The 14,610-nt window shown below is 48.2% G+C and overlaps 1 protein-coding gene across 1 annotated transcript in view; it reads right to left on the bottom strand.

Moving 5' to 3' along the window:
* itpr2 (inositol 1,4,5-trisphosphate receptor type 2) overlaps positions 1-14,610 on the bottom strand; it is a 230,001-nt gene that overhangs the window by 30,357 nt on the left and 185,034 nt on the right. The window contains exons 42-47 of the mRNA XM_033039327.1: positions 13,491-13,601; positions 8,852-8,947; positions 6,576-6,692; positions 4,528-4,638; positions 3,820-4,012; positions 1,412-1,537 (exon numbers count right to left, since the gene is read on the bottom strand). Of these exons, the coding sequence (XP_032895218.1) occupies positions 1,412-1,537; positions 3,820-4,012; positions 4,528-4,638; positions 6,576-6,692; positions 8,852-8,947; positions 13,491-13,601 (754 nt within the window). The remainder of the gene's footprint in view (positions 1-1,411; positions 1,538-3,819; positions 4,013-4,527; positions 4,639-6,575; positions 6,693-8,851; positions 8,948-13,490; positions 13,602-14,610) is intronic.

Below are 14,610 nucleotides of genomic sequence, written 5' to 3'. Positions count from 1 at the left end.
TTACCAAAGCCAATTAACCTACAAACCCACGAGTGTTTGGAATGTGGGAGGAAACTGGAATGTTGGCAGAGCGCCAGAGACCGGAGGTTTCATCCTGATCTTGGGTGCTGTCTGTGTGGAGTTTGCACGTTCTCCCTGCGACCACATGGGTTTCCTCCGGATGCTCCGGTTTCCTCCCACATCTTAAAGACGTGCGGGTTTGTAGGTGAATTGGCCCTCTGCAAATTGCCCCTAGTGTGTAGGGAGCGGATGGGATAACATGGAACTAGTGTGAACGGGTGATCGATGGTCAGCATGGACTCGGTGGGCCAGAGGGCCTGTTTCCATGCTGTATCTTTCAATCAATCACAGTCTCGCTGTTGCGGCCCTTGCAGTTGAGTGGCCCTGATTTGTTTAGAGTTGTTGTGTTGAGGAACAGTGTGTGGTGGCGGAGGTGGGTAGAGCTCATGGTGGGTGCCAGAGGTTGGACAGAGGTTCCCCATGTTGGGGGTGTCCAGAACCAGGGGTCACGGTTTAAGAATAAGCGGTTAGGCCATTTAGGACAGAGATGAGGAAAAAAGTTTTCACCCAGAGATTTGTGAATCTGTGGAATCTGTGGAGGCCAATTCACTGGATGGATGTCTTCAAGAGAGAGTAAGATATAGCTCTTAGGGCTAATGGAATCAAGGGATATGGGGAGAAGGCAGGAATAGGGTACTGATTTTGGATGATCAGCCATGATCATATTGAAGGCAGACAAAAATGCTGGAGAAACTCAGCGGGTACAGCAGCATCTATGGAGCGAAGGAAATAGGCAACGTTTCGGCCCGAAACGTTGCCTATTTCCTTCGCTCCATAGATGCTGCTGCACCCGCTGATTTCTCCAGCATTTTTGTCTACCTTTGATTTTCCAGCATCTGCAGTTCCTTCTTAAACATATGGTCATATTGAATGTCGGTGCTGGCTCGATGGGCTGAATGGCCTACTCCTGCACCTATTTTCCATGTTTCTGTGACATGTCGCCAAGATCAAAGGGAGGCCCAGCGTGGGGGAACCATTGAGAGGGAGAACAAAGGAGGACCTGGCGTGGGGTGGGGGGGGTGGTGAGGAGGGGGGGGGGGGGGTGGCGCTGAGAACTAAAGGGGATTACAAATGGAATTCTTTGTAGCTTTGATAGTGCCCTTTATGTGGTGACTCTTTGCACACCTTGGGCTGGCAAAACAAAGAATACCGCCGTGACACATCACATGTCACAATGAGGTATCATTCATTCATTAGACGATGATGGGTCACAAGTGGGCAATTGAGGGGGCCAAAACCTCACCGAGTGGTGGGGCAGGTTTGTCGGGCTGAAGGGCCTCCTGCGGTGTCGGGTGAACCGGGAAAGCATCCGATTTAATTTTTTTTAATGAATTTTAAAACTCAAACTTACTCTCATCACCTTCATCTCCAAATGGATAGAACAGAGCGACGGCCAGGTTGATAAATACTGCAAAATTGAACGAAATGTTTCCCCACAGCGACATGTTCTTCGAGAACCAAAACAGGCCTGGGTTGTCTGAAGAGAGGCACATTGAGGTGATTAAAACTCTCACAGTGGCCGCCCAGTATAAATCCGCACCGAACCGGGCAGAGACTACAGTGACAGAATTTTAACAACACGCACTTACAAAGAATGACATTGAACCTTTTCCCTGTCGGGTCTCCGTTGTCGTTGGGGCCTAGCACCGTGGAGCAGCCTCCATCCGGAGCGACCTGGGGGCTCCAGTCACGGAGCCTGCGGACTCACCATATTGGAGCTGGCCGGCTTCGGAGCGTGAAGAGCAGTGGTGGCTCCGGAGCTTCGGAGGCTCCAGCCGCAGGTCCGGTGGACGGTGACATCGGGAGCTTGCGGGTCCCTGGTGGGAGACCCCTTCTCGGAGCTCCCGCAACGGCAACTTCTCCCGCCCGAGTTGCGGGGTTGAAAACGACCCGGAGCGGGGGCCTTACATCGCCCGGCGCAGCTTTAACGGCCGCGGGACTCACCATCGCCCGCTGGGGGCTCCAACGTTAAGACCCGGGCAGGGTCTTACATCGCCCGGTGTGGCCTAAACAGCCGCGGGCCTTACCATCGCCCGCCGGGGGCTTTAACATCGGGAGAAGAATGGAACACAGGGGAGAGACATGACTTTGCCTTCCATCACAGTGAGGAGGAGATTCACTGTGATGGATGTTTGTGTGAATTGTGTTGGTTGTGTGTCTTGGTTCTTTTCTTGTTGTATGACTGCAGAAACCAAATTTCGTTTGAACTTCTTTTGAAGTTCAAATGACAATAAATAAATTGTATTGTATTGAATGCACAGAAAGAGTAATCACTTCCAAACCGGCTCCCCTCAAATCCTCTCCCACTTACGTTGCCAATGAAACCCACCAAATAGTGAAAGGCCTGGACAGAGTGGATGTGGAGAGGATGTTTCCACTAGTGGGAGAGTCTAGGTCCAGAGGGCACAGCCTCGGAATAAAAGGAAGTACCTTTAGAGTGGAGATGAGAAGGAATTTCTTTGGTCAGAGGGTGAGGAATCTGTGGAATTCATCGCCACAGATGGCTGTGGAGGCCAAGTCAAGGGATATTTTTAATGCTGCCATTGAGAGGTTCCTGATTAGTACGGGTGTCAGAGGTTATGGGGAGAAGGCTGGAGACTGGAGTGAGGAGGGAGAAATAGATCAACCATGATTGAATGGCGGAGGAGATGGTGGGCCGAATGCCCAGTCAGTCCACTGGTGCAAAGGGCGCAATGAATATTGACGAGGATATTGACAGGACCCGAGGGACTGAGCCATAGGGAGTTATAGGCAGACGAGGACTTTATTCCTTGGCGTGTAGGAAGCTGAGGGATGATCTTATGGAGGTGTATGAAAACATAAGTGGAAGCATATGGTGAATGTAGAGCCTATAATGCAGAGTAGGGGCATCAAGAACCATAGGCATTAGGTTTAAGGTGAGATGGGAAAGGTTTAATAGAAACCTAAGGCAACTATTTCACTCACGAGGTGGTGAGTAGATGGAACAAGCTGCCAGAGCAGTTAGTTGAGACAGGTGCTATAATGCCTCATATTGTATCATAATTACTATATCGCTGAGTTAGTTTAGCTTTAGTTTAGAGATACAGTGCAGAAACAGGCCCTTCGGCCCAGAGTCCGCGCCGACCAGCAGTCCCCGCACATTAACACTACCCTACACACACTAGGGACAATTTACATTTCATACCAAGCCAATTAACCTACACACCTGTACGTCTTTGGAGAGTGGGAGGAAACCGATGATCTCAGAGGAAAGCCACGGGGAGAACGTACAAACTCCGTACAGACAGCACCCGTAGTCAGGATTGAATCTGGGTCTCTGGCGCTGTAAGGCAGCAACTCTACCGCTGCGCCCTTAAAGTTACTTTAAAGTTACTCCAGCACCCTGTATTTTTTTGTGTAATCTGACATCTGCAGTTCTTTGCCTGTCCCACTTTCACGACCTAATTCACGACCTTTTTTACTCGTGGACATTTTTCATCGTGCTAGAAAAACGCCCCGACCCACTTGATGCCACGAGTACCTACGACTAGCATCACGGCCTGCTACGACCTACCTACGACCTCTACGACCTCGTGAGGAACATGCTGCGAGTATGAGTCAAGGGCAAACTCGGCAGAGGTCGTGAATTAGGTGGTGAAAGTGGGACAGGCCCTTTAGCTGGAGATTCATGCACAACAAAACTCTTGCCCGCAAATGTCAACGGGAAGGAAACACAAGCATTGGCAGCACTAAAGTGCGGCCCCAACTGATCGACGGGATAGAAAGGAGAGTATTTACTTTTGATCTTCTTCTGCCAAATCATCTCATTGTAGAGGTTGTGGGATTGTTGGAAGAAGTCGTTGACTTTGCTGCCCTGCTCATCCCGCTCGGTGCTGTTGAAGACCTTAAATTTGGACTCGTGGGTCAGGTACCCACAGATGCTCGACACCGGGAAGACGATCTGTTCCATGGATCGATCGTGGCGCACAATCTGGCGATGGAAGGCAAATCCGATTAAGAGAAACTCTTAGCACAGTTAAAGTGAGATAAGACGGTGTCCGAGTAGAGTTTTAAGAGAGTGGAGCGATTATAATGCGGGATTGCAGATCCACTTCTGTGACCAGAACACAAAGAGCCGCCTGGCTTGGACGCCATCTTGGGTCGCCATCTTGGGAGCCATCTTGGGTCGCCAACTTTCTCACTTAAGGGACAAAAAGTCAAAATACGGGACTAATTCCCGAGGGCAATTCATCGACCGACTCAGCCGTGGCTGGGTGAATGATGAGTTGGCCCGGGTGCTGGACTGCACACAAAGCCCAGCCGAGGAGTTTTGGCCCGCTCGACTGTGAAGTGTTGCATCACGGGAGTCGATCGTAAGGCATTCACTCTGCCGTTTGCCCGATCTGGCTGCGGACTCATCCCTACTTGCTCCGGGGGTTGTGGCAGCTTTGGAAGGGACAGCCGCTATAGGACGGGGTGGAAGGTGACGGAGACGGGTTCCCTTACCTCGATCTGCGCTGTGCGATTAGCGTAATACGTTAGAGCTTCTCCACCTTCGTCCAGCGGATCAGAGCCCGGTTTAAGCATCTGCTGCAGCAGCTTGTTATGTTGCGACAACTGGAAGAGAGGCAGCGTTAGATCCTTGAGTAAGTGAAGGTCCGTAGCAGAAAGGCACGTGCTTCATCACTATACAATGGTACAAGGTTCACTTGGAAGTTTAGAGATCAGTTTGGTTTATTCTCATTTAGTCTTGTTTAAATTAGTCTACATTAGTTTAGTCTAAACTAAAGTAGACTAAACTAATGTAGACTAGTTATAGTGCAGAAACAGGCCCTTCGGCCAACCGAGTCCGCACCGACCAGCGATCCCTTCTCACTAACACTATCCGACACACACTAGGAACAATTTACAATTTTTACCGAAGCAGAGTTCGGAGGTCAGAGACTGGAGTCATAGAGTGATATAGTGTGGAATCAGCCCCTTCGGCACAACTTGCCCATACTGGCCAACATGTGCCATCTACCTGCGTGCGTTTGGTCCATATCCCTCCAAACCTGTCCTATCCATGTATCTGTCAAACTGTTTCTTAAACGTTGCGATAGTCCCAGCCTCAACTACCTCCTCTGTCAGCTCGTTCCATACACGCACCACCCTTTGTGTGAAAAAGTTACCCCTCAGATTCCTATAAAATCTTTTCCCCCTTCACCTTGAACCTATGTCCTCTGGTCCTCGATTCCCCTACTCTGGGCAAGAGACTCTGTGTATCTACCCGATCTATTCCTCTCATGATTTTATACACCTCTATAAGATCACCCCTCATCCTCCTGCGTTCCAAGGAATAGAGATCCAGCCTGCTCAAGGATTCTTCATCGAAAATGTCCCCGACCTGAAATGTTGACTGTTTCTTTTTCCACAGATGCTGCCTGACCTGCTGAGTGTTTCCAGCATTTTCTAGTTTTATTTTAGATTTCCAGCATCTGCAGTTTTCACTTTCTTTGTTCTGTCAGTTACTGGCTGAACTTAGTTTAGTTTAGTTTAGTTTAGTTTAGAGATACAACGCACAAACGGGTCCTTTGGCCCACCGAGTCCGCACTGGCCAGCGATCACCCCGTACACTAACACTATCCTGCACAGGTTGGGACAAGTTACAATTTTTACCAAAGCCAATTAACCGACAAACCTGTACGTCTTTGGAGTGTGGGAGGAAACCGGAGCACCCGGACAAAACCCACGCAGTCACGGAGCGAATGTACAAACTCCGTACAGACAGCACCCGCAGTCAGGATTGAACCTGGGTCTCTGGCGCAGTCAGGCAGCAACTCTACCGCTGCGCCACCGCACTGCCCGGGTGTAAAACAGGCCCCTGATTTCCGAGCATTTGAACCAGCAGAAGAAACACAAATCACGTCTGTGCTATTGATTTAACTGGATAACCAAAGTCACGCATAGCTGCAAAAATATGTACAGGATACGGCAGTTTGAGAAATGAAAATGTAGCCTTTCCAAATACACAAATCATTCCCAAAACAACTTGGGCATTGAATTTTATTTTTAGTTTAGTTTAGAGATACAGTGCGGAAACAGGCCCTTCGGCCCATCGAGTCTACGCCGACCACTGATCACCCCGCACACTAACACTATCCTACAATTAGGGACAAGTTACAATTTTACCCAAGCCAATTAACCTACAAACCCGTAAGTCTTTGGAGTGTGGGAGGAAACCGGAGCACCCGGAGAAAACCCACGTGATCACGGGGAGAGCGTACCAAACTCCGTACAGACAGCACCCGTAGTCAGGATTGAACCCGGGTCTCTGTCACTGTAAGGCAGCAACACTACTGCTACGCCTCCACTCAGAGTAAAAATAAAAAATGTGCTCGAATGAAATTTATGTGAAAAAAGTGAACTTGCTGAATGATTTTACATTTGCATTTCTTGACGCTTGCATTGATGATGCGATTTTGCGCTACAGAAAATCAGGATGTGAAGTGTTTTTGTGACCACCCCGTGTAACGCGGGGATGGATAAGGAACGTACAAGACCAATCAGCATACCTGGTGAGCCAAGATGAAAATATTATGACCAACGTCCTTTGGGGAGATATTGTCATCTGAAACGCTCTCATCGTTGAGCTCCATGCTTTGGTTGTAAGCAATCTTTATCACGTCAACCTTCAAAAGAAAAAGATCCCCAGCTTGTTATGGTGATCATTAGACCATAAGACATAGGAGCAGAATTAGGCCATTTGGCCCATCGCGTCAGCTCCACCATTCAATCATGACTGGTTGATCTTCCCCTCTCTGACCCCATTCTCCTCACTTCTTCCTGTAACCTCTGACACCCGTACTAATCAAGAAGTAAGTAAGTAAGTTTATTGGCCAAGTATTCACATACAAGGAATTTGCCTTGGTGCTCCGCCCACAAGTAACAACATGACATACAGTGACAGTTACGAATGACTCATAAAACACTAAACATTAATAATAATAAGACATTAATGATAAAATACCATTGATCAAGCATGTGAACCAACAAAATACCAGATCAAAGGGAGGCTACAGATTTTTGGCTGTTGAGTAGACAACTATCGTGGATAAAAACTGTTTTTATGTCTGGCTGTGGCAGCTTTGACAGTCCGGAGTCGCCTTCCAGAGGGAAGTGATTCAAAGAAAATAATCTATCAAGCTCCACTTTCCCAGCCCACAGTCCTGGATAGAGTGGATGTGGAGAGGATGTTTTCACTAGAGGGAGAGTCTAGGACCAGAGGTCATAGCCTCAGAATAAAAGGACGTTCCTTTAGAAAGGAGATGAGGTGGATTTTCTAAAGCCAGAGGGTGGTGAATCTGTGGAATTTATTGCCACAGACGGCTGTGGGGGCCAGATCATTGGATAGTTTGAAAGCGGAAATTATTGAGTATGTGTGAATGTGTATATAGACACACTGAACTTTTTTTTCTCCCATTGTGTACACGCTAGAGGCAGGAAACATGCTCCCGATGTTGGGGGAGTCCAGAACCAGGGGCCACAGTTTAAGAATAAGGGGTTAGCCATTTAGAATGGAGACGAGGAAACACTTTGTCTCACAGGGAGTTGTGAGTGTGGAATTCTCTGCCTCAGAGGGCGGTGGAGGCAGGTTCTCTGGATACTTTCAAGAGAGAGCTAGATAGGGCTCTTAAAGATAGCGGAGTCAGGGGATGTGGGGAGAAGGCAGGAACGGGGTACTGATTGGGGATGATTAGCCATGATCACATTGAATGGTGGCGCTGGCTCGAAGGGCCGAATGGCCTACTCCTGCACCTATTGTCTATTGTACTATGTTTACATATTCTGTTCTGCTGCAGCAAGTAAGAATGTAATTGTCCTATCTGGGACACATGAGAATAAACTTCTCTTGACTCTTGATTTCACAGATAACCCAGAACATCTCCATCTCCACCCTTTCTAATCAAGAAACTCTCAATCTCCACTTTAAAAATACCCAGTGACTTGCTCAGAGTAGAGGTAATCGAGAACCATAGGACATAGGTTTCAGGTGAGGGGGGGAGACCATCGATCACCCGTTCACACTAGTTCTATGTTATCCCACTATCTCATCCACTCCCTACACACCAGGGGGCAATTTACAGAGGGCCAATTAACCTACAAACCCGCACGTCACTCGGAATGTAGGAGGAAACCGGAGCACACGCGGTCAAGGGGAAGAACGTGCAAACTCCACACAGGCAGCACCCAAGGTCTGGATCGAACCCGTGTCACTGGCGCTGTCAGGCAGCAACTCTACCAGCTGCGCCACCGTGCAGCCCAGTAATAAAATGTTATGAAGTCCCGTTTAGTGAATTTTGATAAGAAAGATAAGGCACACTGTATTTCCAGTTTACTCAATATTCAAAGCCACAAAATGGTACAAATATGCCACATGTGATGCTTTGAGTAACGTTCCTGTTGCAAAAACAGAGCAAGCAGAGTAGCTGTCATTCATTAATTTATGTTGGCACGGTGGCTCGGTACCCGGATGCGGCGCCGACAGACAAGAGGCCGAAGCAAAGAACCGAATAGAAACGAGGCCGAAACGCCAATGAACCTAAAGAGTCCGAAGACGAAACGCCTACTATCCGAAAGGATGGGACGCCTAAATGCAAACTAACTGAAAGGGTGGGATGCCTAAACGCCTACGAACTGAAAAGCTGCGTCCCCTAAAAGCAAGCTTACCGAATGGCCGCTCAGTCAATACGCCACCTACCCGAAAGGCCGACAGCCGCTCAACAGAAAATAACTTGTCAGCGATTGCCCGCAACGCTTCTAGATCCACCATGCCATAGCAAGCTCTTACCAGTTCCTTTGGTCGCATATTGTACAGAATTCTCTCTGCGTTCTCACTGTCATGTCGGCTTTCCATAATGGAAAGTAAAAGCTTCGATGCATTGTTCTACAAAAGAAAAAGCACAGGTGTTTTAATTAGAACAACATGAAAAAAAAACCATGTAGACACCAGATGCTGAAGTAACTCAGCGGGTCAGGCAGCATTTCTGAGGCGGGAGAGTTGCTGCCTCACAGCTCCAGAGACCCGGGTTCGATCCTGATTACAGGCGCTGTCTGTACTGAGTTTGTACGTTCTCCCAGTGACCTGCGTGGATTTTCTTTGAGATCTTTGTTTTCCTCCCACACTCCAAAGGCGTACAGGTTGTTTGTAATTTTATTGTTATATATAAAAGTAAAATTGTCCCCAGTGTGTGTAGGGCAGTGTTAATATGCGGGGATCGCTGGTCGGTGCGGACCAGGTGGGCCGAAGGGTTTGTTTCCACGCTATATCTCTAAACTAAACTAACGTGGATAGTTGACGTTTTAGGCCGGGACCCTTTTTTTAAACCAGCGTCTGCAGTTCCTTGTTTCTCCATATAATGACAATGTCCTGTTTTAGTCTAAGGAAGGCCCCTGACCCGAAACGTCACCTATGCTGGCAGATCCTCTGAGTTACTCCAGCACTTTGTGTCTGTGTTCGGTAATATCAAAGACTGGAGGACACAGCTTTGATGTGCAGGGCAAGTCCAGTTGAGTGGCTGGGACCCACTGCCAGGGGTGGTGGCGGAGGTAGACACGTTAGTGGCAATTCAATGACCGTTGGATAGGCGTATGGGTATCCATTTTTACACAGAGGCTGGTGGGTGCCTAGAACACACTGGAAGAGCCACTGCCTCACAGCTCCAGTGACCCAGGTTCCATCCTCAACCCAGGTGCTCTTTGTGTGGAGTTTGCACGTTCTCCGTGACCACGTCGGTTTCCTCCGGGGTGCTCCAGTTTCCTCCCACGCCCCAAATAAAAGATGTGTGGGTCAGGAGGTCTGTTGGCAGCTGTAAATTGTCCAAGATGTCTAAGCTAAGTGAGCAGATGTTCAGTGTGGTCTCTATGGGCCGAAGGGAATGTTTCCGTGCTGTATTATCTATTTATGTATATCTGTATGCATTTATCTATGTTGGCATCTATCTATATATATACAGTATCTGTATGTATCCTTCTATGTATGTGTCTGTATATTTATCTATCTATCCATCCATCCAAATACCTAGCTAGTTTAGTTTCCTTTATGGTCACGTGTACTGAGGTACAGTGAAAAGCTTGTAGAGTACTAACACAGTGTACAGATACATGATAAAGGGAAGTAGACCAAAAATGCTGGAGAAACTCAGCGGGTGAGGCAGCATCTATGGAGAAAAGGAGTAGGTGACGCTTCGGGTCGAGACCCTTCTTCAGACTGATCTAAGACTGAAGGGAATAATGTTTAGTGCAAGGTAAAGTCTAGTATTGTCCAATTAAAGATAGTTAGACACAAATTGCTGGAATAACTCAGCGGGACAGGCAGCATCTCTGGAGAGAGGAATGGGTGATGTTCCGGGTCGAGACCCTTCTTCAGGCTGACGTGGAGTGGGGGAGAGAGATAGATAAATAAGGATGTGTAAGGTGTGAAAACAGGGCAAAGGAAATGTGGATCAAGGAGAATGTAGAATAGATCATTGCTAGTTGGGAGAAGGTAACAACAAAGCAAACAGAAATAAAATGTAGTCGGAGACAGTAAGACTGGTTGGACAACTGGGAAAGGCGAGGGGATGGAGAGAGAGGGAAAACAATGGTTACTTGAAGTTAGAGAAGTCAATGTTCATACCGTTGGGGTGTAAGCTGCCCAAGCGAAATATGAGGTGCTGTTCCTCCAATTTGTGCTGGGCCTCACTCTGACAATGGAGGAGGCCCAGGACAGGAAGGTCAGATTGGGAATGGGAGGGGGAGTTAAAGTGCTGAGCAACCGGGAGATCAGACTGAGCGGAGGTGTTCAGCGAAACGATCGCCGAGCCTGCGCTTGGTCTCGCTGATATACAGGAGTCCACACCTGGAACAGCAGATACAGTAGATGAGATTGGAGGAGGTGCAAGTGAACCTCTGCCTCACCTGAAAAGACTGTTGGGGTCATTGGATGGAGTCGAGGAGGGAGGTAAAGGGACAGGTGTTGCATCTCCTGTGGTTGCAGGGGAAAGTACCTGGGGAGGGGGTGGTTTGGGTGGGAAGGGACGAGTTGACCAGAGAGTAGCGGAAGGAACAGTCTCTGCGGAAAGCAGAAAGGGGTGGAGATGGGAAGATGTGGCCAGTGGGAGATCCCTTGGGAGGTGGCGAAAATGTTGTATGCGACGGCTGATGGGGTGAAAGTGGGGACAAGGGGGGACTTTGTCCTTGTTACGAATGGGGGAGGGGGAGCAAGAGTTGAGCTGCGGGATTTCGAGGAGACCCTAGTGAGGGCCTCGTCTATGATGGAAGAGGGGAACCCCCGTCCCCTAAAGAATGAGGATATCTGTAATGTCCTGGTATGGAACACTTCATCTTAGGCGCAGATGTGGCGTGGACGGAGGAATTGGGAGTAAGGGATAGAGTCCTTACATGAAGCAGGGTGGGAAGAAATGTAGTCAAGATAGCTATGGGAGTCAGTGGGTTTATAATAGATGTCAGTTGATAGTCTGTCTCCTGTGATGGAGATGGTGAGATCAAGAAACAGTAGGGAGATGTCGGAGATGGTCCAAGTGAATTTGAGTACAGGATGGAAATGAGTAGTAAAGTTAATGACAAAAATGTTGGAGAAACTCAGCGGGTGAGGCAGCATCTATGGAGCAAAGGAAATATGCGACAAGTCTGAAGAAGGGTCTCGACCCGAAACGTCGCCTATCTCCTTCGCTCCATAGATGCTGCCTCACCCGCTGAGTTTCTCAAGCATTTTTGTGTACCTTCGATTTTCCAGCATCTGCAGTTCCTTCTTAAACAGTAAAGCTAATGAAGTCAGTGAGTTCTTCATTTTGTAACTGTCATGTCTTAGGGTCTCCAGTGAGGTAGATGGGAGGTCAGGACCGCTCTCTAGTTGTGCTAGGATGATTCAGTGAGAAACATAGAAAATAGGTGCAGGAATAGGCCATTCGGCCCTTCGAGCCAACACCGCCATTCAATATGATCATGGCTGATCATCCAAAATCAGTATCCCGTTCTGGCTTTCTCCCCATATCCCTTGATTCCCTTAGCCCTAAGTGCTATATCCAACTCTTGAAAACATCCAGTGAATTGGCCTCCACTGTTTTATGTGGCAGAGAATTCCACAGATTCACAACACTCTGGGTGAAAAGGTTTTTCCTCATCTCAATCTTTAATGGCCTACCACTTATTCTTCAACTGTGGCCCCTGGTTCTGGACTCCAACATCGGGAACATTTTTCCTGCAACTAGCCTGTCTAATCCCTTAAGAATTTTATATGTTTCTATAAGATCACATCTCATCCTTCTGAATTCCAGTGAATACAAGCTCAGTCGATCCATACTTTCATCCATTTTCAGTCCCGCCATCCCGGGAATTAATCTGGTGAAACTAAGCTGCACTCCCTCAATAGCAAGAATGTCCTTCCTCAAACTAGGAGACCAAAACTGCACACAATACCCCAGGTGCGGTCTCACCAGGGCCCTATACAACTGCAGTAGGACCTCCTTGCTCCTATATTCAAATCCTCTCGCTATGAAGGCCAACATGCCGTTTGCTTTCTTCACTGCCTGCTGTACCTGCATGTTCACTTTCAGTTGCTTGATTACAGCCGGGAAGAAACTGTCCCTGAATCTTATGGTGAATGTTATCACACTTCTGTATCTCTTGCATGATAGGAGAGGGGAGAAGAGAGAGTGACTAAGGAGGAGACTCGTCCTTGATAATAGTTAATCTATATTTATATTTAATCTATCCAAGATAGGCCTTCTCTGTGGATTGTCACCTTGTTGTGGTGGAGAAGCTTGTGTGGTCCTGAGATCCTGAGAGCGATGCCGTCTGGAGCTATGCTCCTGGTAGGGCCACCCATGGCAGGAAGGTCGAGGGGGAGGTCCCTGACAAAGAGCAATTCAACCAAGACCTCAACGGTGGAACAGGCGGAGGTTGATGGCTGACCTTAGTGGAGCGTCACAACGGCTGGGAAGGCGGATGAAGGCTGCAGCAGAAAAGGGTCTCCTGTCGTCTTGGACTCCATGCCACTGGATCCTGACCCAGATCTGTCAAGGACCGTGGGGTGTCTGTCTGTGCACCAGTCTCCCCACGTTACACAAAGTCACGCACAGGCGTCCTCCATATAGGGAATAGCACCCTGGAGACTCCCATGGTCAGCCATGACCGAAGGGGGCCAAGGAAGAGGCCACACGAAGGCAGGTGGGACTAATGTAGACTGGACATGTGGCCAGTGTGGGCAAGATGGGCCGAAGGGCCTGTTTCCACGCTGGTAGACTCTATGACTATCTATATTTAATATTGACAATTGAGAAATAGGGAGCTACAACAACTGATGAGATGTATAGACAGCAATTAAATGTAATTTTATTTCTACTACATGCAAGGAATTGTGAATCAAATTGAGACAATGACACTTAAAAAAAACAAAAGCTTCGGTGCACAGGAACAGACTTTATTACCTTTAGTTTCAGGACCAGATCCATGTGATACTTGCTGAGAGGGTTAATTTCGTTGAGGATCAGTGCGATGATGATATCAATGCCGTTACACTCGTGGGTGGTGATGCAGGTCTGTGAACAAGAGAATTGCAGACAGAGTGAATCCTTGCGTGACTCCTATACATGGCCGCTCTTCGCATTCCGTGTGCATTGTATGCAAAACGTTTCACCGTGCCCCGGTACATGTGACAATAAAGTATTGTTGGTCGATAAAAATGCTGGAGAAACTCAGCGGGTGAGGCAGCATCTCTGGAGCGAAGGAATTGGTGACGTTTCGGGTCGAGTCCGTACAGACCAAGTCTACCGCCTTACCCTCGTGAACCGTCTTCAAAAAACTCAATCAAATTGGGCGGTAACGGTGGTGCAGCAGTAGAGTTGCTGCCTTACAGCGAATGCAGCGCCAGAGACCCGGGTTCGATTCCGACTACGGGTGCTGCCTGTACGGAGTTTTACGTTCTCCCCACGACCTGCGTGGGTTTTTCCGAGATCTTCGGTTAGGAGGTGGTGACAGATCAGCCACGATTGAATGGCCAAGTAGACTTGATGGGCCGAATGGCCTAATTCTCCTCCTATTCCTTATGACCTTATGGTTCATGAGCTATCCAAACTGATCAGACATACCATACATAATTACAATTGTCAAACTCAAGTACAACGGATAGAGCAAAGGGGAAGATACAGAGTGCAGAATACAGTTCTCAGCATTGTAGAGCATCAGTTCCAGAGACAAAGTCCAATGTCCGCAATGGGGTAGAGGTGAATCGGGCAGTGCCCTAGCTTATGGAAGGACCGTTCAGAAGCCTGATAACAGAGGGGAAGAAGCTGTCCTTGAGTCTGGTGGTGCGCGTATTCAAGCTTCTGTACCTTGTGTCGGACAGGAGTGGGGAGAAGAAGGAATGACCGGTGTGGGACGAGTCTTTGATTTTCCATGACAGCGTGAAGTGTAGATGGAGTCAACGGTGGGAGGTCTGGTCTGTGTGACAGACAGGGCTTCATTCACAACTCTCTGCAATTTCTCGAGGTTGTTCCAAAACCAACGTCACAAACCCTACATGGACATCGCTGAACACTTCCACTCAGT

Source organism: Amblyraja radiata, chromosome 21, assembly GCF_010909765.2.
Source record: "Amblyraja radiata isolate CabotCenter1 chromosome 21, sAmbRad1.1.pri, whole genome shotgun sequence".
NCBI lineage: Eukaryota > Metazoa > Chordata > Chondrichthyes > Rajiformes > Rajidae > Amblyraja > Amblyraja radiata.
This window is presented reverse-complemented; position numbering and strand designations above follow the sequence as displayed.